We start from the raw sequence: 27,707 nt of genomic DNA, 5'->3' as shown, positions 1-27,707 counted from the left end.
TATAGGACAGAAGAAGTAGTAACTAATAAAAGTCCTATAGTTCTCCATCTATTTGCCATTGTTTTTCCATATTTTTGCATTTAATTGAGTTTTGAATAAAATGTTAGGTAAAATATAGAAAACCCCCATGTGGTTAAGCAAACCTATAGAAAAATCTCATATAATTTCAAAAACATACGTTTTGATATTTCGTGGTTTGGACTAATTTTAAAAACTAATGAAAACTGTATGAATTAACAAATTTGAGATACATGCGCCTTTTTTGCAAGTATTTGTACTAGAAACAAATAATATTTTAGTTAACATACTCATTATACCCTTAGAGTTAAAGAAAATGCAAAAAAAAAAAAAAAAACCTTCTTGTGGTTAAGCGAATCTACAGAAAAAGCTCTCTATGATTTTCATTCATACAATCTGATATCTCAAGATTTGAAGTAAGGTAAAAATTCGACGATAGTCATTTAAATTAATTATTTTGAGATAAATGCCCTTGTATTACAAGTGTTTGATTTGGAAAATAAATTTTTTAAATCAAATTTTTAGCTAATATACCTATTAAACCTCTTAGAGCTTATAAAATTCTCAAAAATCACCAAATACAATTTACCTTATTTTTATACACAAACTTACCTTATTTTTATACATAAAATAAATAAATAAAAACTCCCAAATACAATTCATTTATTCCTATACACAAAATAAATAAACAAAAATTTTCAAATACAACTCACATTCTACAGCCACCCTCTCATCCATTACTATCCCTCACTCTCTCACTCTTCGTTATCTCTCTTTCCCCTTCCTGCTGATTTCTCCATTGCATTCCATTCTTTCTCATCCCCTCATAGCTGTTTCCTTGCATCCCCTATCATTTCAACAGCTATAGTCCGTCGCGGGAGAGAGAGAAAAGAGTGTGGAGAAGGGGTTGCCACCAGATCGCCCCTTCTCCGCACCATCTCCCCTTCGTCCCGTAACAAATCTGTCCCAAATCCTTCGCTCAAGTCTTTTCTACTTAATTAAATATGAATAAAGATGAATATATAGTTCTAGCTTTAATGACATTATAAAAATTTAAATTATTTAAAAGAATATTTATAAAAAAAGAACATCTACCAAGTTTTTGATACGGAGTACATTATTTCATGTATACTAAACAAATTTTTAAAATTTAGTAAATAATCAAATATTTAAAATAAACTAATTTTTAAAAATTAATATGAATGAATATATAGGATTGTTGTTAATTTTTGTATTTAAATGATTCATATTTGTATAAATTCATAAGGGAAAATGACATGTTTCATCCTTCACATTTCGCAAAAATATTCTTTTCGTCCCTCACTTTTAAAATGAAGCAAATTCGTCCCTGACATTTAAAAATTAAAACCATTACATTCCTGAACCTAATTTTCAATCTGAATCAAACCATCCAATAACCCAGTAATAAATTTCGAAAATAGAATTGATAGATCATTCGGTCAATTTCATCATATTCACATGACATTTATTAAAACAAAAAAATAAAAATTATAAAATAAAAGGTCATTCTTTGTCTTGGAATAGTAGAGTTTTTTTTTGGATAAATCTTTTCATGCACCATTAGTATATCCGCTTGCGAATCTAGATGTGTATCATAAATATAAAATTTGGTGTTTAAATTTAAATTAAAATGATATAGCTGTACATAAAACCGTCAGTGTATACAATGATAATGTAGAAAAGATTCATCTTTCTTTTTTATGTTATAATTTTTTATTTTTAGATTCATTAATTTCACATGAATTTCAAGTTGAGTTAACCAAATGATCAACCAATTACACCCTCAAAATTTGTAATCATGTTGATTGGTGGTTTGATTCATATTGAAATTTGGGTTCAAGGATGTAATAATTTCAATTTTTAAATGTCAAGGATGAAATTGTTTCATTCTAAAAGTGAGGGACGAAAAGAATATTTTCGTGAAATGTGAAAGATGAAATCGATCATTTTCCCAATTCATAATAAATAGAAAAAAAGACACTATTCTAATCGGAGAGACGGGGGGCAAAAATAGCACATTCATCGCCGGCTTTGGATTTTGGATGAAGAAGAAAAGTGGGAAAAAAAAAAGGCCAAACGAGAACAAGAAAGAAGAAAGCAAAGGAAGCCAGCTCTGGTCCATTTTTGCCTTACATCGGTGACCGGTCCATTTGGACGGCTGGGCTCAACCGCAACAGCTGCTGCTGCTGCTGCTGCTCCTTCTCCTCCTCCAACCCATTTCATCCTTACTGCTGCTGCTGGTAAAGTTGGATCGATCGATCTTCTCACAATCAAGAGCCAGGGGTGTGTGTGTTTGTGATCGTAGTCACCATAATAACCGCTGCTAATTCAGTCGGGAGGCAGCAAAGAGCTTTAAGCCTCCCCCCGATCCCTGCAGCTTCTCAGGTTCTCTTCCTTCTTTTATGCTAGACTCAATCAATCAATGAAATGCTTTCTCATTCTTGGATGGACCCGTTTTCTTGTTTATTTATCATTGATCTTCTTTCCTTTTTCCCCCTTCATCAATTTTGGGACTTACAGTTGTACTTGGGGATTGATTTTGTCATTGCAACTAACTGCTTCTCTATTCTACTCTGTCGTCCGCTTTCCAGTTTAGTGCTACTACTCAGTTAGGAATCAAACCCACCCACGGCATTTACTTAATTGATCGGAGCTATTATCCCTGCACTACTGATTGGATGCTGCTGCTGTTGCTTGGGTTTCTACTCTCTAGTACTAGTACAAGTATAAAGTTAATAAATTGATCAAGGGGACCAGCTCTGTAGCGTGATCCTCTTAGATCTAACCCTTCCTATTCCGCACCCTGCTCGTCAAACCAAATATCAACACTGTCTACTAAACGACTGCCTCGCCTTAACTTATTTCTTTTTAATATGGATTACTTCTGCTAGCATACGGATTACTTGTTTTTTTTTTTTAATATATGTTTGAAGACGAGCATTGAGATTACTTCACTACTATGATACAATCTGTTAAAACTATGCCGCTAACTATATTTCAGAGGTCAAATGCATATTGTGTAACTTTTGTAGTCCCGCTCGTGCTTTGAAAGAACAAGCTTTCTTACCTATTTAAGCACGATCATTCTTCTCCAGCACTTATGACTAAGCTTGCATCTTTATGTGTTTACTTATGCTGCCATTCTTTTTTCTGCATGTATTGCGAAACTGGCTTTTGGCCCTTGCAGGAAAGGAAAGTCACCCTGCATAAAATATTTGTTAAATAAACAAACTATGAGCTGTTTCAGCTGTTGTGAAGAAGATGACCTCAACAAACCCGCTGATGGTGGTGGCCATTACATGGTTAAACATTCCGCTGGTAATCTTGCTCGTTCAATTTTCACCTTCACATTTTCTTCTCTGTGCAAAAGCCGCCACTGAGTCCTACTGAGAAAGACAGCAAGTGTGTGGTGTGTGTGTGTCTATAAATATATGTGTCTGTGTGTACATATATATATATATGTATATATTTCCTTCAGTTGTTGCTTTTAGTATCGAATCTTGGTATCTTTATGATGACTTGTCCTTTCTTTTGTATATTCATATGGATATAGCCATCTTTAAGAGATCATCTTGTGTCTACTGCATATATTCGAGGATTATCTGCTGGTGCTTTTATTGGTAGCAAAGAAAGATCAACTTACCTGTGGAATCCCTTTCACATAGGAAATGACGGAGGTTACCATACCACAGAATCTGCATCCAAGGCTCAAGCTGTGAAGGTCCAGCCTATTGCAGTCCCTGCAATTGCGGTAGACGAATTGAAGGAAGTAACTGACAACTTCGGGACGAATTCTTTAATTGGAGAGGGCTCATATGGAAGAGTCTATTATGGAATTCTTAAAAGTGGACAGGCTGCTGCCATAAAGAAGTTGGACGCAAGCAAACAACTGGATGATGATTTCTTGTCACAGGTTTTGTTGAAGTCCAAAATGAATCGCTTGCTGTTGGGAAATTTAGTTAGAGGATTAATACCAAAAAACTTCCATTTTTCAGGTTTCCATGGTTTCAAGGCTAAAACATGAAAATTTTGTTGAATTACTTGGTTATTGTGTTGATGGAAGCCAACGTGTACTCGCCTACGAGTTTGCATCCAATGGATCTCTCCATGATATTCTTCATGGTAGGTAATTGATATTACAAAAACATAACATTTTATAGCATCAATCTATTTCCCTCTCCTGTCTTCTGTGGATATGGACATCTCATGGCAGCATGGAGAGATGCAAGGCTTCTCATTTTATAGCCAATCACATGTGGCGCTTCTCATTCTGCTAACCTTGTGTGAGAATTCCATGCTAAAAAGATCTTACTCAACATGCATACAAACTGAGCTTACTCAACACGAAGTTAGTACCAATGATGAATAACCTCCATGCTATAAAGAAAACAACTTCATCTTAGTTCTTTTTCAACCAAAGTACCTGTGACTACGTAAGTTTGAAGTTTTTTTTTTCACTTCAGTTCCTCTTATTTGGCTCATTTTATTCTTACTCACTCACCTAATACCAGGTACTGTGGCAGTATGCTCTCTTAGCCCAGTCTAAATAATTTGTGTTGAGACTTTGTGTTATTTCATTCTTGCATGGTGGTTACTCCCTGCATAAAATAGAGGAAAAAGACTATCTGAGGCTATGCTATTACGGCATGGTACATTTTCATAAACAAGTTCTTTCCCAGGAAGGAAAGGCGTTAAAGGAGCTCAACCTGGTCCTGTTCTTTCATGGTTGCAAAGGGTGAAAATTGCAGTTGGGGCTGCCAAAGGTCTGGAATATTTGCATGAGAAAGCAGATCCACACATCATTCATCGTGATATTAAATCCAGCAATGTATTGATCTTTGATGATGATGTTGCTAAAATTGCTGACTTTGACTTATCGAATCAAGCTCCTGATATGGCAGCACGTCTCCATTCTACACGTGTTCTTGGAACATTTGGCTATCATGCTCCAGAGTAAGACAATGTCACATGAATCTCTGTCTTCATCTCCCCCTAATGCCCCCAACTCTCTGTAAGATTTAAGTTCGACAGATGTGGTCCCTGGAAAGTAATTGATTTATCTGGCTCCTGATTTGAATTGTATTTGTTCATTTCTCAGTCAATTGAAAACTTGTTGAATGGTATAGCTGTGTTAATTTCAAAATACGGGTTTTAGTAAACAGATCTCATCATAGGGTCAGTGTCTTTCAAGTGTGCCGTGATTGTTCCCATGTACCAAGCTTAGTAAGCTTTGCATCATTTAAAGCAATATTCAGTTTAGGTCTCAGCAGGAGGCGTTAAAAAATATTACCACCCCAGAATAGGTGACCGTAATCAGCTAGCGTGTTAGCTGCCCCAAGTCCTTGGCTCAAAGTGCGCTGACAAGGGTGCATCTTTGATACTTTGCTTTTGTGAGCTCGCAGATACGCAATGACAGGACAACTGAATGCAAAGAGCGATGTGTACAGCTTTGGCGTAGTCCTGCTTGAGCTTCTCACTGGACGAAAGCCTGTAGACCATACACTGCCTCGTGGTCAGCAGAGCCTAGTGACATGGGTACTCATTTACTTGTGCCGTCTGTGGATTAAGCTTGAGCTTCTCTGTCTCTGTTTTTTTTTTAAATTTTTATTTAATGATTCTGTTGTGTAGGCCACACCAAAACTCAGTGAAGACAAGGTCAGGCAGTGTGTGGATTCAAAACTGGGTACGGATTACCCTCCCAAGGCAGTTGCCAAGGTAATTTCACTTTGATATGAGATGCTTCTTTCAGTACACATGTAAGTCTGGGCTTGATTTGGTGAAAAGGCTGAGACTGCTAGAGCAAATATTGGATGCTATCTGAGAATCACGGGTGCACAGACTCCTGATAATGAACTACTGTTAACATCTTATCTACCTGGGATGTCATGTTTATTTGCAGAGAGTCAAGTAAATTAAAGCAGGAGTCCATTTTGCACCAATTGCGTTGCGTTTTTTTTTTTTAAAAGTTTCTTAGTAACTAACATATGGGAAGAAGGTAAAGAGGAAAAAATGAGAGACGATGTTTTGCCATTTTGGCTTTGAAATGCAGATGGCTGCTGTTGCTGCGTTGTGCGTGCAATATGAAGCTGATTTCCGACCCAACATGAGCATCGTAGTCAAAGCATTGCAACCTCTGTTAAATACCAGGCCTGGAAATGCTGCTGGTGAAACTGGTCAAACGTAGATCTGTGGCCAATTTTTGAGTTGCTAATGCTAGACCTCTTCAGGCGAAAAATACAGGAGCTCGAGCAAAAGTCTCTCTTGAGCTTGAGCAAAAGTCTCTCTTTCACTTTCACACTGGATAAGTGTCAAGATATACATATATATATATCTGCAGCGAGAGAGATTTATTTCCAAGATTTTTAAGTAAATTTTGTACTCGAGAACATCCATCCATCCGTGTTCCTTTCTTCTTCTTATCATTATTATTATTACTACTATTACCATCGTTGTTGTTGATGTTGCTACTGCTATTTTTGCCCCTCCAGTCCCTGCTGCTCTGCTTACATTTGTTTGTTCATAGTAATAAAATGTATCTGGATGTTGTACTCAAAATGACCCCTTGACAGAGTGATTTACATAAAGCATATGTGGGTTTACTTTTTTTTTTATTTCGGCTTTTGTTTTAAATAAATAATAATACTACTGCTGAGTGCTGCTGCTAGTACTAAAATACAGAGTATTAGAGTGGAGTGGTGCCAAATTAGGAAGTTGAATGGCCTGGCAAAGCCATCCATCCATCCATAGCTACCGTAAGAAGTTAAAGAGTTGAACTTGAATCATCATCATTATTTCTTTTCAGTTTATCTCAAACTCTGTAGACATGGGAAACTCTGTAGATTTGACCATTTTCTTGTTTTTTTTTTTTTTTTTTCTTTCTTTTTCCTCTCTCTCTCTTTCTCTCTATCGGGTTTCTTCAGAGGGCCGTAGTCCCATAATAATGGAAATTATACAGCGACGGGCCTCTCTAGTCTAGTCTAGGGAACCAAAGGTAAGTGGCGGTGATCAAATTTAAAGCAACCAGTAACTCATTAAATTTGTTTAATATAATTTCGGAATCTGTTCTTAATTATATAGAGATATATATATATATATATATATAAGCGTGGTAATTAGTGGTGGAGTATTTATTTAATAGAGTAGTACGTACTCCCACGAATAGGCCTGGAAAAGCCGGACCGGAGGGACGACGTCGTGGTGGGTGAAAGAAAGAAAGAAAGGTGCCTCCTCCGCCTGATTCCCAGCTTACGCTCGCTCACTCTGATGCTGATGATGTAGTGACAGAGAGACGGACCCGCCATATATATATATATATATATATAGACCGAGAAGAAGAAGAAGAAGAATAAACAGCACACGGCTACTTGTACAGCGCGGCGAAGGCATGAAATCAGGAATGGAGAAGGGTGGCGGCGGAGGTGGAGGTGGTGGTGGGGCGGCGGAAGGGCAGTACAGCGCGGCGAAGACGTCGGTTTGGTGGGACATAGAGAACTGCCAGGTACCCAGAGGGTGCGAAGCCCACGTAATCGCCCAGAACATAAGCTCCGCACTGGTCAAGCTCGACTATTGTGGGCCCGTATCCATCTCCGCCTACGGCGACACCAACCGCATCCCCTCTTCTGTTCAGCAAGCTCTCTCCAGCACCGGCATCGCACTCAATCACGTCCCCGCCGGTATTATTTTACGATTCCCAAATCACTCAATTCCTTCACTTTCTACACGCACGCTCTTTTTTTTTTTCTTTTTCTTTTTTTGCCTTTTCCTTCCTTCTTCTCTAGTAGTGCTCGCGACTTTGCAATTCACTCCTCCATCAATCTTCATTCTCATCCTCTTAAAATCAAATGAAGAAGTTGCCTTTACATTTTAGCTCCCAGATCCTATAACTAACCGTCTTCTCGTCCGTACATTTCTCAACAGGGGCAAAGGACGCCAGTGACAAGAAAATTCTTGTTGATATGCTGTTCTGGGCTGTTGACAATCCTGCTCCTGCAAATTATCTGCTTATTTCTGGTGACCGCGATTTCTCCAATGCTCTCCATCAATTACGCATGCGCAGGTACAACATTCTTCTTGCACAACCTCTACAAGCTTCCGCTGCTCTTGCCGCCGCCGCCAAGAGCGTCTGGCGTTGGACAACCCTTGTTTCTGGAGGTTCTCCTCTTACGCCTGCGGAACTCGGCAATATGTCACGCCATGATTCCTCGCCTGCTTCGCTTTCTGACTCGACCATCCCTGATGCTCGACTATCTACCAAGTTTGTTATTAAAGACCCCCCGAGTCAACTATATATCGCTAGAGCATCAAGTATGCCGTCACGGATGCACGAGAACTCCGGCACCGATTATTCTCAGCAACTAGAAAGCCATCCAGAAATCCAGTTTAAGAAAGCTCCTCATGAATTCTTTGGTTTCAGCTCGGTCTCGCCATCTTCAAGTAGGTCTACCTCCATTTTTTGCTTCAGCTGACATTGGCAATAGCTTTTACAAATGTCAGCTCACTCAATGTCAATGTGCTCCTATTCCAGATAATCTTTTCCAGCCTAACTGTCCCGGTGGTGCTTTTCTCCCTTGTCCTCCAGGGCTTGATGGAATTAGGAACACTGCTGCCTCATTCCCAAACCCAACCGATATCGCCAAGCTTAATTTACTAGATTGTCCGAAAAATGCTGCTAATTCCAACCAGCAAAGGGAAAAAGATCTTAGGTCCAATTCCATGAAATGTTCAGGTCTAGCTAGCTCATATGGAGCACATAGTTCTTCTGGCGTTGCTTTGCATGCTGGCCCGCCAACTTATTATGATTCGGCAGATAACAAGTATAATCAGAATCCTGCTTTACCCTGTCCAATCTCGCCCTCGGTAACACTTACACCACGAGCTGCTCCAAGTAATGGGAGTGTTTGGGGGAGTGAAGGATGCCAGCCGCCGCCTGAATATGCTCGGGGCCTTGTAGGAGTTATCTTACTCGCCTTGAATACACTTAAAGTGGAAAAAATTATCCCTAGCGAAGCAAACATAACCAGTTGCATACGCTATGGCAATCCGAAATTTCGCAACATTGATGTAAGAAAGGCCTTGGATTTTGCGCTTGAGCAACAGATGATTGTAAAGCAAAATCTAGGAGACGTACAGCTATATGTTGGTAGGCTTGAGAGGTTATGGAAGTGTGTCAACCCCATTGATAGTAACACCAAACAGTATCCAAAACCGATGTGGGACGTGATTCAGCAGTTCCTTGCTTCTTCCTATGGACGTTCAGCACTGATGGCTTCTGAGAGCAGGTAATTGAATTGCATTTCGGTATGGTGGTGATACAGTTTAAACATTCAAATGTCTGAGCTTCACTTCAATGTTGCAAGCTTTGCTGTCCAGGTATGAAGCAGCTTTGACTCTGAAAAGTGGATGCTTGAAAGATTTGTCACTGGGTGAGGTACTTCAGGTTTTGTACATGATAATCAACGTCAGGAGGTGGGTAATAGTTGCTCAATCGGGATGGCAGCCAATCACTGTCACTCTTCCAGAAAATCAGGCGTGATTGATTTGATTGAGAGATTGTATCGCATCGTAACAGGTGTTTTGCATACAAGGTCAGTTAGTCTGGAACTGAAAGACGGGTTCTCTTTGATGCAAAATTTATGAACTGGTAACAGGTACAGCACGACATGTTACAAGTATTACGAAGTATGTGGTACAGGTATTCTTCCCTGGTCATTCGTTTTAGAGTTTAAGATTCCAGACATTATTATTGTGAACCTAGACCTTAAACAAATTAGCACATACTAGTAGTATTTTTACCTCAGGTGTCTAAAATTCTCAAATTAGCTTTGGAACTTTATGGAATGCCTTCATCCGGCATAAGATTCTTCACTGTGATAAAGCTGTGAATACCCACCCCATTAGGATAAATTACCAATCTGGTGAAGGATTTGTTTTTAAAAGTTGCTAGCTAAACTATCTGGAATCTTAACAAGGGAAGGGTATTTTCAGTGGGAGCCGGGTTTTTTTTCCTGCATGGATAAATCTGATGAGATTTATTTATGGGATGATTTTGGTGTTATGCTCATTTTCGCTTGTGGTGTCCTCCTACATGTTGCGTATGGGAAGCTGGGCAAGATCTGAGTGGGGTATTGTTTTTTGCTGTGCAATGAGAGGTACTCTTAATTAATGAAGGGTTTCTTCAAGTGTCAAAAACTCAAAAAAGATGGTGAGAAGATGTCAAATACGTCTTCCGTTGTGGGCTTGTAAATGCGTTTTGAATGCACTTTTTATCTATCTTACTGCTGAATTTCATTTTTTGGGCCTTGAAGATTATTTTGATGCTGTGTGATTTTTGACTGTAAACGCTTAGCAAGAACCATTGTACTACTGGGCTAGTCTTGGAATGGGGAGGTGACCTGCTTCTGCAACTATTTATAATCATATCCATACCCAAGTGCCAGCCAGCCTGGGAGAGAAATTGGTAATTGATGGATAAGGCTTCGTTTAAGTTCAGACTTCAGTGAGAGCGAGAGAGAGAGATGGTAAGTGGCTGATTGATTTGTTGATCGTTGAAGTTCATACATGATTGATATCCCATTCAACTAATAATGGGACCACGTCATTGCCCAGCTCGTATTCTTCTACCGTGTCCCGGGGGTCGACGTTGATTAGATCATCAAAGTTAAAAATCATTTTTAATTCATTTCTCTACTTTTAAAAGCAAATCTAACTTATAATCATCATATTTGTTTAAACAACTTACAATATGTTAAAAAATTGAAGTAAGCTAAAAATAACCAAATCATCATTTTATCTAAAAAACTTTATATTAGTATGGGGAACGGAGCATGTAAACTCCCGTTCCGTCCCAGGAGGGACTCCTCCGTGGAATGGGCCTGTGTACCCGTTGCCACCCCTAGTTAAACCAAACTCACTAACATAGGATTTGAGTTCAAATCTAAAATTATACAGTTGAACCCTGACAAATTGTAAGTCATATACAGTACCCACTCTCCTGTTTTGTTTTCGCTGCTTCCTTTCTCTCTCTCTCTCTCTATATATTTTTTTACAGAAACATTAGAAATACTATTGATATCAAAACAAACTATACAATTTTAAACAAAGGCTCATATTGAGTTTTACAAACGTGTACTTAGACATTGAGAATTCAAGTATTCCTCATTTTGTACTAACTTAGTAGAATAAAAGCTAATTATACTACTGGTCGTTCTATTTTGGTGAGATGCCAAGCCAAATGAGTATTTCATAAACAATAATGATCCTAACATTTGGATGTCCTCCATTTGAGCAAAAAGTTTGATGTCTTTCACTTTGTTCGCCTTCAAACAACGCAGCAATTGAGAAGATGAAACTTGCACATTCACGTCTCGCCAATGTTTCTCCCTTACTTTACACAATGCTTGTTTGATCGCTTCACCATAATCCAACACACTATTCCCTGTGCTTCTTTCCCTGGTGGCCCAAGCTACATGTCTATTATTGGCCTGAATAGCCACTATTCCAATTCCTAGTGGCCTTCCTTCATCCTGCTTGCCTACCTCCACTACAATGTTCATCAAGTTCCCTTCATCATTGCTGTTCTGTCCTTACTCATTCCCTGATATTGTTTTCTAAATGCTCACTCGTTTGTCTTTTACATGAGCTTCTGTAAACTCCAGCCACTCTAGATGAGTTTTCTGTACAATTTCAAAGGTGTGACTGTATCTACTATTGAACACCTTCTCGTTGCTAGCTTTCCACAGTTGCTAAAGAATGTTAACAATGAGTACTTGGTGGTTATCTCCTTCTGTCCTGCTTGTAGCTTCCATCAGACCACTCCGCCATTTATTAAAGTTTCCTCTGTGATCTGCAAGTGCATCCCAATGCAATGGTGCCAATCTCCACACATTCTTTGCTTGATTGCAGAAAAAGAACAAGTGCTCCACTGTTTCCTCTTCTTCCCCACATATCTTACATAGTGGCTCCCCCATTCTGATCCCACAATATATCAGTTCATTCACTAGGGGAGCTTTGTTCAAACACTTCCACATGAAGGTCTCTAATTTGCTCTTAATGTTCAGTCTCCACTTCTGCTTCCACTCCTTATCTCTTTGTCCAGTGATGCTTGATTCCCCTTGCCATCTGAGTTCCCTCTGCGTTATTTCCTTTCCTTTACTCAAAGCCTTGTAAGCTGACTTGACAAAATATTGACCATTATTGTTCTTAGTCCAGAAATTGCAGTCTTCTCTTCCTGCTAGGCTAATTGGAATCTTCAAAATTTCTGCAGCATCCTTTCCATTGAAGGTTCTAAAAATCAGATGTTTATTCAATTTGAAATTAGTTATCAGCACCTCCACTTTTTGTAATCTGCAGTTCTAAGGCTTGCTGGTTGTTGGTTTCCCATCTTTATTGTTAGGAATCCGTCTTTCCAGATTCAAGTGCTCGCCATTCCCTATTCTTCTCCAAGTGCTTTTCCCTACTTCCTCTCTTACACTTGTCAGGCTTTTTCAGATCCAGAAGGCTGTTTGATTCACTTTGCATTGGAATATTGAGCTGTCTGGATAATACTTGGCCTTCATAATCCTGCTTACCAACAGATTGGGGCATGATACTAGTCTCCAAATTTGCTTTGTCGAAAGTGCCTTATTAAAATCCTGTAGGTCCCCGAATTCCAATCCCCCTCTAATCTTGTCCTTAGTAAGCTTATTCTAGGAGCACCACCAATGCATCTTGCTCCTGCCATTCTCTTCCCCCCACCGGAATCTAGCCATCATAAAACTTATGTCCTTACATAACTGATGTCCTCTCTCTATTATTGCCTGTTGCTAATTTCAAGCGTTACTACAGTGCACAACCATTTTGTCCGCTTCTTTAAGAAACGCATAATCGCAACGCAAGTACTCTTGTCCTTTCTTGGGCATATCTTGATTTGCCAATTTACCGCTGCTTCCTCTCAATATAAGACTTTGTTTCGTTGACTTAGGAATTACCACATGCTGTGAGAACCATCTCAACAAACTTTTCTACTCCTGTAAGCCAGACTACTAGGTACTAGGACTGCAGTCATTCGTTTGTACTAGGATTTCAAACGAATCGAGTCAAGTCTCAAGTTAATCTTATCAAGTTCGAACTCGAATTCAAGCTTGAAGAGTTCTCAATGTAAAGTTCGAGATCGACTCATATTCGAGCCGAGTTCGAGTTTTAAAAAAATAAAAAAAAATAGTTATTTAATTTTTTAAAAGTAAATAAAATGATAATTTTTCTAAACAAATAATAAAATATTATATATATAATTTCACTTTAAAATAAAAAATAAAAATGAAAATATATAAAATCAAATTGACTCGTGAGCTAACAAATTAAATATCTTTGAACTCAAATTCGAACTCGAGTTCGACTTGATTAACTTGAAGTCGAATTGAACTTTGACTTGAGCTGCTCGAATTGAGTTATAACTCGAGATGCTCATGATCGGCTCTACTCATGTGCAGCCCTAGTTTGTACAACACAAAAAATGCTTAGGTAGGATTATTATTTTGGGATAATATCAGATACCTTCCTTAAGATTTTTCCTAATATCACCTAACACCCCTAAGGTTTCAAAAATATCACATGGTATATATTGTAACCACGTGATTTTCCTCATGCATTACGATCACCTTCATGTCAATATGCGTCATTATTTGATCGCGACACTAAAATATGTGACATGGTTAACAATTGGACTTGGAGACCCCTAAAACTAATTGAAACAAGTTTTTTTTTTAAAACAAGTATGCTAACTATTTACATATGCACATTAGAGAGGATCAGCCACAGCCTAAGGAAACACCTAGCTCTAAAACTAAGTCTAGATGTTTCCAGTTGCCTGGTTAGTGGTCTCCAACCAACAACAATGCTTCTAATATCCCAAAGGATCTCCTTTATCACCCTTGCTGGCTCGTCCACAACTTATTTTAATTTGCTAGACTCCTGTTCTTGATCAGCATAATTTTCACCTTATCTCGATCCGCCATATCTCCGGGCCAACATCACACAGCCAAGATCTTCCACTCTAGATGATTAATATTGCAAGTGAAAAAAAAAAAACTTGGTAAATATATATGTCAGTTATTCATTTGCATGACATCATCCACAGCCAAAAGAATGTGTGAACCAAAAATCTCGCAGAACAATTAAACTGAAAAGGCCAAACAATGAATAGAGGTCTAACCCCAGATCAAAATGTTCTCTTAAATCCCACACAAGAATGAATTACTCTTACAGCACAACATGCCCTCTAATAACAAACACCTTAAACATTCCCAGCTACTTCAGTGCACTGGTTCAAACAAAATTGTTGAAGGCTATGGAAATTGACTGAAAAACGGAGAAACAAACTGCCCAACCCACACAAGCTGCGTGGAACACACCAAAAGAACATAAGGCACCGAGTATGAATTCTTGAGCACAAAGCATCAATCTCTTCGGTTGCTTTCAACAATTATGAAGGGCAACAACAGCAAATACATTCCAATTAAGACCGACGAGATAATCCTAAATGTGAAAAAATGAAGGAATAGAAGACAGCAACTAATTGGTCGAACTCTGGATTTTCAGATACACATACAAAAGGTCAGGTAATAGTGTAGATACCACCTTCCTTTTTTATTTTTATATTCCTTGATAAAATCACTATCAAGATTTCAGATTTTCCAAATGAAAAAAAAAGGGGCCAAAACACCAAATAGTTGTCAAATGGCCCTTATTAGTCTTAGGTATAAAGTAGTTTTTCAGGCTCAAATTTTGCAATAATGAATCCTATTGAGAGCATTAATTTGTCAGAAGATTGTATCCCTATTCAACTGAAGACAATGACAACCAAGTATATGGTTGGTTTGCACCAACACCTTAGAATTGCAAAGACAGCAGAAAATGAACTTCTAACATGTAAAAGTTTTGGACAAGAACCCATACACTGCTAAAACGAGATGGTCTGCCTGGTGGTTATGATCAAGGCAGAAAAGGGTTATGAGAAGGATAAGCCTCCTTTTGTCGTTTGTAAGACCTGATGCATATCATAACAAAGTATATAACCACTTAGACCAACTCAGTAATTTAATTAACTAATGAAGATCTTTATCATTAGATTCTGATAACCTGGTAACAATTGATCCTCCAAAAGCAACAGTGCTCAGAACAATAAGGAGGAAGGGAGCAGCAATCAGAGCGCGATGCCCCCCACTGCCACATGCTCTTGGAACTCCACTTCTCACAACTTTTGAATATGATGCTGATCATGGATGAGAATACATTTACCAGATAAATAACAAGTGGGAGAGAAAAAGTCTTACACAATTCATTCAATGGCCAACATGTTACCCTTGTGTAAATTTTCTTGTTTACCACCTGCAAATCCCGTGGGAGCGAAATATCTCATATTCTCACCGACTCAGAGTTCGAGATTAATATATTCAATCCAATAATGCAGTCAAGTTGTGGCGTCAATAGTTGTTTGTGTACCCCAGATATCCCCACACCTCAATTTAGCACAGATCATGACAAAAGCAGCTCAACAAGCAGAATATGGCTTTTCAAGAGGTAACACCCAAAGGAACCATTTTGTCCAGCATAATTATGGAAATTATATTAGGATCTGCAAAGTTTTGGTGAACTGTGAATAACAAGGGCTCGAAATTTCTGGCTAGTGATTGAAGCATTGACACATTATTAGTACAAGATATCAGATCCTAGTCGGTTAGGATGATCCACATCCTTGGTTTTATCAGCCTTTAGTGAACAAATAGTTCTACACTAGGGGCAGAGCAGTTTATAATTATGTTTGGTAAATTACACATTCCACCTTTCCATATTCTAAACCCAAACATGTAGTGGTACTTTTTAGGAAATTATCAAAATTTAAGTAGAAAAGAGAATTCAAATGAAATCTTGGTTGTCACAGGTCAAACTTGAAAGAGCAGCAGAAGTTTGCATTAGAAACGCAAGAAAGAGCAAAACTAAGTACAGACAACCAAATAGAGTCATCAATACTGGAAATTTAGACAGCGCTTCGGATTATTGACCAGGTAAGCAAATAGAGACTTGAGGCTAGGAGCAGGTACTTAAAGATGAATCTAGAACCCTTGGGTTCAATGTCCATCTTATGTGTCAGCTAAAATCTCCTTATTTACATAGCACGAGATTTTGCAAGAGAAATGTGTAAAACTGTAAAATGGAAATAATCCAAAAAACTAATCAGAGAGAGTGGATGAAAAGATAGGAATAGGTATATCCGGAAAGCAAAGACAGAGAATAAAAAAGTAAAGAAAAAGGGGAAATACCAGATCGAAGGCAAGCATAAGCTTCTGATATCTGCATTTGGAGGGGGGGAGAAATTAAGGAGACGGTATAAGAACTAGCTGCTACAGGGGAAAGCTCATACGATGGGATAGCAAGTCTCGGGAAAAAGCTGCAAACCTAGACAGACACCAAAAAAAAAAAAAGAAAGAAAAGAAAAGCAGTACTGGGTATTTACTAGCACTAGGCAAGAGCAGTTAGTAGTAGTGTTACCAACTTAAAACGATGCTCAGCTTTGGATTTGAGATGAGGAGGAAAGCGATCAGGATGAGTGTCCCAGACCTTGGACTTGTAAGCAGTTTTCACCTGCAGCAACGTAGTACTAGTACATTAATTTCATCCACTACTATCATCAAAACATTCAATTCAATGGAAAAAAAAAATGATAGAAAGCTACTAACAGTTACAACTGCTGCTGCTGTACCCTTTATTAACCCACTAATCTAATTAAGGAAGAAGAATGGGGATTACTGCTAACTACTCTCTCTAACTGTAGGTTATTCATCAATCAAGATGTAGTCCGTCCATCCATCCATCATCTATTCCTGAATCAATCATGAGCGATACTGCCATTCACTAATTCCGTACAAAGTAAAGCAGTACATAAACCCAACAAAGAAGGAGAGACCGAGAGAGAAAGAACAATAAGTACGGAGTAGTATCCCTCCACTTCACTTGCCATTAAAACCAAACAAAAAAAAAAAAATTACAGGTATTAAAGGCACAATAACAGCAGTAGTACAAGAAAGCTGAACAATAAGGGATCTCAAAAATTTTATAGCGACTACCAGCTAGCTACTTGGCTAACCACAATCATAGATAGAATGGTCCGATGACGAATCTCGAATTGGATGGCAGCCGAATAGAATTCAAAAGTACAAGGAAGGAATTGGGGCCAATTCTACATACATGCTTGCTCAATTAATATAGTAATGACCAAACCGGCTGATGATTATGGAATTCGAATCCTCCTACCTGGGATGGAGAGGGATGAGAATGAGGAGGAAATCCTAGCAGCAATTTGGCCTCCTCTCCCTCCATGCCTTCTTCTCGTATAGTCGTATACCCCCTCCCCTCCCGTTCCTTCTAATTTTTTTCTTTTGTGTTGTTTATTTAGTAGTACTAAATGGTACTGGTTTGTTTGAGCCTGGATTCTCCGTCGAATATTTTGTGTCAATTTTTCTATTTAATGCAAAACTATATAGTTCTACTTATTATATCTGTTGATATGGTACATAAAAAAGAAAGACTGTTTGGCTGCCTTATGCTTCTTCTTCTTCTTTCTTCTTTTTTGGGTTTCACTTAAGCCCTGGGACTTGGCTGTGTCAAAGCATTTTACTCTGATTGTGATGATTTGGCTGTATCAAAGTAATCTTGTTCACTTTTTAATGATATTAACTCCCTTTAAATGAATTTTACTTGTTAGAAATTAGTTCTTATGCTGGAGGAAGCCAAACAGTCTTTCTTTTGTATGTGTCACAGTAATAGATACAATAAGTAAAATTACGTAATTTTATATTGAATAAGAAAATGGATACAAAATATTGGACAGAAGATCCCGACTCAGTTTGGTGGACCTTGACGCTCTTGAAGAGTTGATGGACTCGCCCCAGAGTCTTCGCGTAGAATCCTGTGTTTGGGTGACTAAACCTTTTAGTGTTTAGTCAAAATATTCATTCCACTACCTTAAAACAAAACAAAACAAAAGTGCAAGTTTTTTTTTTTTTTTTGGTAATTCAGAACATGCCCTACTCGAATCTTTAGGACCCGAGCCGGCACATCAAATCGGAGGAGTGCGCCACGGCTCCACACAGTGATCCCGAGCGAGTCACGGAGTTTAAGTTCAGGATAAGATTCTAATCCAGGACCGCAAAAGTTCTTAAAAGCCGGCTTTCCGCTGGGCCATCCCGTGAGGGCGAAAAAAATACTACTCACTCTCAATTAAGAGTAGTTTGGTGCAAGTTAGTTAAGGTAACAAACAAAAGCATACTTTATAATAGTTAAATAACTATTTTGGTGCCAAAAAAAAAAAAAGAAAAGAAAGAAGGAGCACGCTGTTTGTCGTTAGATTTTCGTACAGATGACCCTGACAGTGAGGATTTCATAGGTTTCAGTATCGAATTCTTATGCAGGCAGCTACGTCGCCGTGGTGGTGGGCTTGATGCAAAAACACAGTAGTAGCATTTCTTCCAGTTTACTTTTTTGAATCCCCTCCAAACAAGGCAATGCGTGCGGAGTAAAGCAATTTGACTTGGGCGAGTAACAGTTTGATGGGAGTTAGGAATTAATATACGAAAATCAAGACTTATGACTGCTGCTGACCGCAAAATATATATATATATATGAATAAATCCTATACACTATCACGATTGGACGCACGATACTGATGTAAAATTTGAGTTTTAAATTCAAATTTAGATTATGTGTCATATATCCAATAGTAAAAATATATACACTGTCAATTTATAGAAGATTAATCATATATATATATTCAGTGAGAAAAACTGAGAGATGTCTCTCAATAGGAATCGTGTTTGACCCAAGAGAATAAAATAAAATAAAAAGGATGAATGTTATTACCCAAAAAAATTAAAAAGAAAAAAATGAATGAAATAAAAGGGTGAAGAGTAAAATACATTTGGTTAATTGGAGTGGAGGCATGATCATACATTTGGAACCAATAAATAATTTATTTATGGACCAAGACAGTGATGGACCCCTCTCAGAACGAGACGACAGGTCCACGCACCCAATTAGATTAAAAACACTGCTAAACTAAACGACCCGAGGATAATATGATTGAGGTGAGGAAAAAAACGGAGGAGTTTTGTATGCACCGTGCGGGTTTAGTACTCTGCATGCATGCATGCAGATGTTGGCTGATATTATTAATAAATATAATTATCATTATCATTGGCTGATGTTTATAACTGCTATTATTAGCTTTTTTTTTATTATATAATTCGTTGCTAAAACAGCGTTTTGCCACTCATCACTCTCTATTTTTACGCAGTAGAAGAGGAGAAATTAAGAAGAGTAACATATAATATACGGTCATAATTGGTCGTCAAATCGCAGCTGCTATTTCGGAATGCACCGCCACCACAGATACAGATGCCCCCATTCTATTTTTAGCTCATTCTCTATTTCATGTACCTATAAAAAGACATGATGGGTTTTGGCACAAAAGCAGAAGCAAGCCAAGCATTGCATCCAAGGCAAAGAAAAGAAGAGCATTCTTTTCTTTGCTTTTCTTTTCGATTCTCAGGCTGCCCTCCTCCTCCTCCTCCTCCTCTCTCGATCTCTCTCTATGATTAAAATTCAGTGCTAGCACCCAAAAACAAAAAAAAAAAACTCATTCTTTTTTGCAGAGAGAGAGACAGAGAACGAGAAAAAAAATATATATCTTCGACCCTAGTATATTATTGGCGCCAAGATGATGGGAGGAAAAGTTGTAGTTTCAGTAGTATCCCTGATTCTCGTCGTCGGAGTGATCATCGGTGCGGTAGCGGTTGTAAAACATGGAGAAGATTCGAAGAATAACAACGTCGCCGGCTCCTCAATGAAATCCGTCACCACCTTCTGCGAGTCCACCAACTTCAAAGATGCCTGTGCCAAGAGTGTTGAGTCCGTCGCCAACAATGCAACCGCATCCCCCAAGGACTACCTCATGGCTGCCCTCAACGCTACCATCCAAGAGGTCCAGAAGGCCTTGCAGGTCGCCAACGCCACCGGCTCAAAAGTCGACCCCAAGCAAGATCCTTACAATCACGTGGCCGCCCAAGACTGCCAAGAGTTGCTAGGCTACGCCGTCGACGAGCTCCAAGCTGCTTTCTCCACCGTTGGGGACAGCGAACTCCACACCCTCAACGATCGGGTGGACGAGTTGCTCAACTGGTTGAGCGCCGTCTATAGCTACCAATCCGATTGCCTCGACGAATTCGATAAGCCGGAGCTAAGAAGCGCCTTCCAGAACGGCATGCTTAACGCCACTCAGCTCACCGACAATGCCGTCAGCATCGTCGCCAGCTTGTCCGACCTTCTCAAGGGTTTCAACATCAGCCTCGGCAACTTCCTGCCCCCGGCTGGAGGCCGCCGTCTCCTCCAGGGCAATGACGTCATGGGCCACGAGGAGAGTTTCCCACAATGGTTTCCCGCCGGAGATCGCAGGCTCTTGGCAGCGCACCGTCGCGGCGGAGTTCTGCCCAATGCCGTGGTCGCCAAGGACGGAAGCGGACAATTCAAAACCATCTCCCAGGCCCTGGCAGCCTACCCGGCCAACTTGCAAGGCAGGTACGTCATCTACGTCAAGGCCGGGATCTACGAGGAGAACGTCATCGTGGACAAGAAGCAGGCCAACGTGTTTATCTACGGAGATGGGGCAAATAGGACTATCGTGACGGGAAGCAAGAACTTTGGGATCATGCACATCCAGACCTCCAACACCGCCACCTTTTCTGCCCTTGGGGACAGATTCATGGCCCGAGGGATGACGTTCAGGAACACGGCGGGACCCGAGGGACATCAGGCCGTGGCTCTCCGAATCATGGGAGACTTGGCGGCAGTGTTCGACTGCAAGATGGAGGGATTCCAAGACACGCTCTACTACCAGACGCACAGGCAGTTCTACCGCAACTGCGTCATATCGGGGACAGTCGACTTCATCTTCGGAAAAGGTTCGGCGGTGATCCAGAACAGCGTGATCATCGTGAGAAAAGGGTTGCCGAACCAGTACAACACAGTGACGGCGGACGGGAAAGAGCTGGAGAAGGACAGGACGGGACTGGTGCTGCAGAACTGCCAAATAGTGGCAGAAGATGCGCTGTTCCCGGTGAGGTTCCAGGTTGCCAATTACTTGGGACGACCCTGGAAGAAATTCGCAAAGACGGTGATCATGCAGACGGAGATCGGGGATCTGATCCGTCCACAAGGGTACATTGAGTGGCAGGGGGAGACTTTTGAGAAAACCAGCGAATATCTGGAGTTCGCGAATCGGGGGCCGGGAGCAGTGGCACCCAGGAACAAGAATTTCACCCGCAGCCGCTTCATTGACGGACGGGAGGCTTCTCTGTACACGGTTGATATTTTCATTCAAGGCCATCGCTGGTTAAGAGCCGCCGGTCTACCTTTCACCCCCGGTTTGTGAATAAGCTCCTCCATAGTCGATCCTGAGGCAATGCTATAGTGAGCATATTATATGTATGAAGAATCAAATCTCTGCTGGCCGGCTCTGCTAATGCTCGCTCTGATTGTTTTTTGTTACCCAAAAGAATAAAAAAAGGAAATTATTTTTTTGTTGACTTCACAAGGAATAAATTACTGCTATCACTACTAGCGACTAGTGGTAGTACTTCTTCTGAGTCCGCAGTAGTAGTAGTACTCTGTCTGTGTGTGTATACATATGCATATATGTATACACAAACATATTATATGTATACATTGAATTTGCAAACAACAAAATTTTGACTTACTCGATCATTATTGTTTCTCATTCTGACAATTTTTTTTTTTTTTTTTTTTTTGTTGCGATTACAACTCTTTCTACTCGATCGGCAGCTCTTTTCTCAGCAGCTTTTCCTATTTGGAGTCCCTATTAGTAATTAATACAATTAGCAAAGTAAAATCAAATGAGAATGGGGAAGAAGGTGAAAAGAGTAAAGAACTATAAGGCACCAAATAAATTCACATCGGAATCCAACCAAAGATTATGCTATAGAAGACGAGTGTGTATATAATCAGACAGACGCATATCTTCTGCTCACTTTCTAATCTGAAACTACAGACAGAGTGATTAGAAGAGAAAGATCAACTGCAGCAAATCCTTCGAATTGTTATACTATGTACTAGTTAGTAGTTTCAAATAGAAAATGACGAAATTGGATGAAATGTAGTACTAGTTAGTAGTTTCAAGTTGCTGCTGTTCTAGGCTCGATCCTTCTTCGCTACTCTTCATGCTTGTTACTTACTATTGGTAACCCTCATGTCGGTTGATGCAACTCCTCCTCCTCCTCCTCTTCTATTTTTTTTCCATGCTCTAGTTGGCTACAAGTAGTTTTTCCATTTTATTTAATTCAGTGGGATTTTTAATTAGGCAAAAAGAAATGATAATTAGTATTAATATTGGTAAAGCTATAGTATAATGTATGGACAAGGGTCCAAACGGCAAAAGAATTAATCCATTCCTCATCCTGAGAAATGCTTATGGCATGATTGCACAGAGTTATATCGTGTATAATTACTTGTATCATTTTGAACAAAAGCAAAAGAGCGCATTGGAAAACTAGGTGCACATCGACCTTATATGTTACTACACTACTATTCAGCTTTTGACCCTTAAATCTGATATTTCGGTCATCTTTCCTGTTAGCTGTTCCTCTTTATTTAGTTTTTTGTTAGATGAAAAAGGCACCGTCCGCTGTTGTGAAGGATTTTCGATTAACAGAGTCATACTCAAATGCCTGTGCCTCTCTCTGAAATCTGGTTTGTGCTGGTTCTGGTGATCATTTTTTTCGACAAGTATATGTCTTTGCTTTGAGACTAATCCACTTTAGTTTATGCATGTTAAATAGCAGAGACCTTCTTGTTTTCTTGGTGCTAGTGGAAAAATAAATAACTGTTAAGACAAGATATAGAATAACAAATTAATGGAGAGCAAAGGAATTAATTGCATGGTATTGGGATTTTTCTGAATGCAGTTGGTAGGAAACCTTGGGTAGCAGTTATGTACAATCGTGCCTTTTGGTTTGATATAGCCAGAAGTCTCACCCGCAGAATATTCAGTGGCCAAATGAGGGACTCGCAAGCTCAGTGGATCTTATTAATCAATTATGGGCCAAAAAAACGTAAGATTGATTTCTTCTTTTGGCACATTATTCCTGCTTGGATGTTATCTGAACATGCACCTTCAGCTAGCTAGAAAAAGAGTCTCAATTTGTTGTTGTTGTTGTTGTTTTTTTTAATCACATACTTCTTTTCTGAAAATCTCTATATGATTCATGTAAGGCTTATCTTTGGTGCTGGTGTCTAAGTTGCATCCTTCACACATCCCCCCGCTGCTCTGATCTTCTCATTTTTTGCGCCACTCCGTCAAATATCAAGTCATCTGTAACATTGGTGTTCATTGTAATTTTGAGTTAAAAGACCTTTTAACATCATTTATTGAGGAACGGAAGACAAAGGAAAGGAAAGGTTGATGGGCAAGAATTTTTTTTTCCCTGTTTTTTGAGTTTGGGAGAGGAAAAAAAAAAATCAAAGTCTCTCTCTCTCGCTCTTAAATTACGGATGTTGAAAAGAATAGAACAGAAAAAAAAAATGCAAAAAAGAAAGGAGAAATTTTTGTACTTCACTTGCAAACGGCTTGTCTTTTGAAAGCAGCAATTATTTTGGTCAGGACACTGAGACGCTATCCCCTTTGTAATCGGTTCTTCTAATGAGTTTTTAATCTCCTTTTCCTCTCAAAGTGCTTATTGTTGCCAACTCTAATCATTATGGTTTTGTTGTTACAGATATGTTTATGTTGCTTTTACTGACCCTTGACATCTTCTGTTGTTTGGCTCAAAGCTTAAGGATTGCATTTCCTTTTCACTGCCCTGCTCTCTCTCTCTCTCTCTCTAAGGAGATTAAGGATTTGAAATCGGTGATAACTGAGTGTCAAGACGACAGAGACATAAAAGAGATGGGTTTTGTTTGATGAACAAAGCTATGGAAGAAGATCATTTTGCTGCGATTTTGTTCCTTCATACTTGTGTTGACTGCTTTTTCTAAAATTTATCATTTTAGATCTCCTCAGGTACACTTACAACCAAAAAGAAACTGGTAAAGTCATATCACTTGATACGTTCTGAACAGATAGGTAGCGGGGACTGGTCGGAACAACATAACTTTCCTCAGGGGCATCGGTACAAAAAGGTTTGCTATGTAATCTTGTTTGTCTGAAGGATTACTATCACCAATAAAGATTTTGAATGTTAAGAAGAGCTAACATAGAGCCTGCCATCGGGGAGGGATGATATGCTGAATGCTCTTTCTTTCCAAATTACAGTCTTGTGGACCAAGGAGATAAAAAAGTCACTCTGTAGTTGAGTGCTTGAGATTAGAGAGGGATGATACGCTGAACCAGTAGTAAGCAAAGCTCTTACTAAATGATTCGGTTTTACTACACTCATCTTACATTACTGAGATGTTTTGTCTCGCCAGAGGGATGTTGAGGTTTTTTGTTAGCTTCTGTTGGTGTTTCATCTCCGGATGCTATTTACTAGTCTGATAGGTTTCGTTAACTTCTGTTGGGATTTTGGTTTTTGATTTGACCCGTTTCAATTTCTGCAGCTCGCGCCTGTGTCTCTCGAAATCACGCACACAGACACGGAAACAAGCATTCTAGCGTACTATTTTCTGAACAAGGGATGATTGCAGAAACATCTCCTCAGGTTTCTAACACTAGCGCCCACCTCTATTGTGTGGTTTTCAAAATAGCACTAGGAGGAAATTAGACCTACTGCTGACAATAAGTTATGTGAATTTACTTTTATGCCCTAACTAATTGTAGAAACTTAATGAAAAAAATTCTTCACTTATTAAAAACAACTTTATCTTATTAGTGTGCACTTTTAATTATTTCTAACTAGACTTATTTCATGCTCAATAACTTTTAGTGATGCTTAAGTATGTTGTTAATCAATTGATTGCTCAGTGATTTTTTTATTTTTATTTTTTGGATATATAATTGGTGCTGACAACATAAGCAGTTGTGTTACCCCACAAATAGCTATTCACATTGCTAATAGAAAGTTTTAAGAGCGAGGTGTATTCTTTATAAGCTTTGCTGCAAGAATCGAGATAAGTAGTCATTTAACTAGCTGTTAGTATCCACTGGTGCTTCATGTATCATTGGTAAACTTCATTCAATTGCACTTACATCTCTTGAATTTTACTAATTCTTAATAGCTTTTCATATTTTGTCATTCCTCTGTTAATACAACTTAGCAAGTAGCATGAAGGGCAAATCTGGTATAAATTTCTCATCTTACTCCTTAAAACAATTTTTTAATGGTTGCTTTTCTGGCATGGATTGAATATGCAACAAAATCCTTAAGTTCAAGTAGGTGTGTGAATCAAAATCGAAATCGGAACTTTGAAATCGGAATTTTTCGAAATTTTGATATTAGAATTTTCGACCGATTTCGATTTCGAATTCATCAATTCCGAATTCGAATTCGTTCCGAATTCAATTCCGAATTCGGTAAATTCCGATTTCACCGAATTCATGAATATAAAAATTATTATTATTATTATATAAATATTATATTACATATATATAAAAAAATATTATATATATGTGTGAAAACAATATTGAAATCGGAATCGGAATTCTGATTTCACCGAATTCATGAATATAAAAATTATTATTATAATATAAATGTTATATTATATATATTATATATATATATGTGAAAAACAGATTTGAAATCGAAATAGGAATTCCGAATTCAATTTCGATTTCGATTTGTGAATTCGAAATCGGATATTCCGAATTACCGAATTTGAAATTCCGAATTCAATTCGAATTCGGTCGGTAAATCGAAATTTTTCGATTTTGCACACCCTTAAGTTCAAGGGTGGTCAGTGCTATTTTCTAAATCACCGGGGGGGGTGAGTGCTAGTATCAAAAACCTCAGGGGAGGTTTATGCAATTTTCCCTCTGAACAAAGCAATTGGGTTCCTTGAATATGGGCCCATAATCCACAAAACACTTTCCTTTAGCATTCCATCTGCAGTCTTCTACTCATCAATTTTACAAAGTGCTTTCTCCTCGAGGGGTCTTTCGTTAAGTAACCCCTGGAGTGAAACAGTCATCTCTCTCTCCTCCTGTTTTGTTACTAGTCATCCTTGTTTTAACAACTTTATGGATTGCTATTTTCTACCATTTTTATAAAAAGAATATATTATAATAATTTGGTGCATGTGAGGTTTAAAAAACGATTAGAAAATATGTTCATAAAAAACTTTTGAAGAAAAATTACAATCCAAATAAGGCCTTAGTCTCTTGATTTAAATTATTCTGTCTCTTGATTTAAATTATTCAAGTCCAAGTATTTTCCAACCCACCTTTTTATATTTCCAACCACCTTTTTATCTTACATACATCACATCACAAAAAGTGCTACAGTAATTATTCCAAATAATATTTCAAATAATACACTATCCAAACACTCCTAGCAATCCAAAAAACTGGCAGATTAGTAGTATTTGCAACGGTGAGAAATGTCAACCCGTCGAAAGTTGAAAGGTGAGCGATTGGTTCACGGGCGTGCGTCTTGGACAAGAAAAAGATTAGCAAATTTCTTCATTTTGAAAGAATCAGCGAATTTGTAAAGCCGAAGGAATTGGGAAACTTGCTCATTACGGATGTTGGACCTGGCGTCAACATCTTATCATGTAAGTGGGAACACAGCACGTCCGGAGACCAGCCGACATGAGTTAGGTTCACATGATATGATGTGATGAGAGTCGTGGGTGCGCTGCTCCACAATTTTTAGCGCTTCCAACTTCTCATCATATCGTACTCAGTGGTGACCTTTGAATTGCAAGGGGCACTTAACCTGCCCTGCTCAAATCACTCACGAGTCTTACTACAACTTGTTTTTTTTTGACAATCATAATATTTATATAATCTAATTTATTCTATTCTATTATAATAATTAAAAATATTATACTAGTTATATTTTTATCTATTTAACCAGCATATTCTTTTCCACTCAACCACCAACAAAGATCAGTAATAACCAAAAATCACGGACGTTATCTGTATATCTCGTCTATAATTAATTAAAGAGATCCACTTAGATGGTATATTTTATAAATTTTTTTTTTTGGTAAAATTTTACTGTAACTGATTTATTGTGAAATTTGTAGAAAAACTTTTGGTGTGTTTATCTCTAGAGAAAATAACCAGGGATGGTTGTGGGCCGCAATTTTTTTTAACCTGCCAGCTTTTTGTTAACAATTTTAACTATACTAATCTCAAAAAATTTCTCAAAATTTTTAAACTACACACAAAAAAATTTACCTTCCTTCTTTCTTCTTCTTCCTCTCCTACATCAGCCCACCACCACCTCCGACACCAATAGAGGTAGGTTTTTTTTCTCTCTCTTCTCCCTCTCCTCCTTCCTTCTTTTGGTCACGTGATCTGCATAGGAAGGGAGGGGGAGGGTGTTAGGGGAGGAAGAGGTGGCGGGGAAAAGGGGAAGAGGGAAAAGGAGAGAGGAAAAATTTTTTAAAAAAAAACTCTACTGCTGAGGTGAGGGAGAAGAAGAAGAAAGGAAAAAAAAAAAAGAAAGGAAAAAGGAAAAAAAGTTTTA

General features: G+C 38.6%; 4 protein-coding genes across 13 annotated transcripts; 3 read left to right on the top strand and 1 right to left on the bottom strand.

Moving 5' to 3' along the window:
* The first annotated feature begins 2,027 nt into the window (after positions 1–2,027).
* LOC113719120 (pto-interacting protein 1-like) lies at positions 2,028–6,594 on the top strand. The gene is made up of 8 exons (XM_027244187.2): positions 2,028–2,424; positions 3,227–3,357; positions 3,705–3,952; positions 4,035–4,161; positions 4,719–4,992; positions 5,442–5,574; positions 5,668–5,754; positions 6,089–6,594. Exons 2-8 carry the CDS (start codon positions 3,273–3,275, stop codon positions 6,221–6,223), a joined length of 1,089 nt encoding a protein of 362 aa, XP_027099988.1. The 5' UTR covers positions 2,028–2,424; positions 3,227–3,272; the 3' UTR covers positions 6,224–6,594.
* A 135-nt stretch (positions 6,595–6,729) lies between these two features.
* On the top strand, positions 6,730–10,328 carry LOC113719110 (uncharacterized). Of its 3 annotated transcripts, none has more exons than XM_027244173.2 (4): positions 6,730–7,712; positions 7,957–8,472; positions 8,564–9,317; positions 9,396–9,462. In XM_027244173.2, exons 1-4 carry the CDS (start codon positions 7,424–7,426, stop codon positions 9,412–9,414), a joined length of 1,578 nt encoding a protein of 525 aa, XP_027099974.1. In that variant the 5' UTR covers positions 6,730–7,423; the 3' UTR covers positions 9,415–9,462. The 3 variants fall into 3 exon arrangements, with proteins under 3 accessions (XP_027099974.1, XP_027099955.1, XP_027099965.1); XM_027244154.2 differs by having other exon boundaries at positions 6,916–7,712; positions 9,409–10,328; XM_027244164.2 differs by having other exon boundaries at positions 6,930–7,712; positions 8,618–9,317; positions 9,409–10,328.
* Positions 10,329–11,103: 775 nt separating this feature from the next.
* LOC113719075 (uncharacterized) lies at positions 11,104–17,515 on the bottom strand. 8 transcript variants are annotated; one of them, XM_027244111.2, is made up of 7 exons: positions 17,326–17,515; positions 16,564–16,656; positions 16,335–16,470; positions 15,376–15,402; positions 15,154–15,286; positions 14,971–15,061; positions 11,104–14,411 (listed from the first exon to the last, which is right to left on the bottom strand). In XM_027244111.2, exons 1-6 carry the CDS (start codon positions 17,389–17,391, stop codon positions 15,007–15,009), a joined length of 510 nt encoding a protein of 169 aa, XP_027099912.1. In that variant the 5' UTR covers positions 17,392–17,515; the 3' UTR covers positions 11,104–14,411; positions 14,971–15,006. The 8 variants fall into 8 exon arrangements, with proteins under 8 accessions (XP_027099912.1, XP_027099903.1, XP_027099935.1 ...); XM_027244102.2 differs by having other exon boundaries at positions 11,104–14,068; positions 17,326–17,514; XM_027244134.2 differs by having other exon boundaries at positions 16,335–16,365; positions 17,326–17,509.
* Positions 17,516–19,557: 2,042 nt separating this feature from the next.
* LOC113690134 (pectinesterase 4) lies at positions 19,558–21,710 on the top strand. The gene has a single exon (XM_027207961.2). It carries the CDS (start codon positions 19,787–19,789, stop codon positions 21,494–21,496), a length of 1,710 nt encoding a protein of 569 aa, XP_027063762.1. The 5' UTR covers positions 19,558–19,786; the 3' UTR covers positions 21,497–21,710.
* Positions 21,711–27,707: the final 5,997 nt, after the last annotated feature.

Source organism: Coffea arabica, chromosome 1e (assembly GCF_036785885.1).
Source record: "Coffea arabica cultivar ET-39 chromosome 1e, Coffea Arabica ET-39 HiFi, whole genome shotgun sequence".
Classification (NCBI taxonomy): Eukaryota; Viridiplantae; Streptophyta; class Magnoliopsida; order Gentianales; family Rubiaceae; genus Coffea; species Coffea arabica.
The sequence above is the reverse complement of the archived record's forward strand: the minus strand, read 5'-3'. Positions and strand labels throughout refer to the sequence as shown.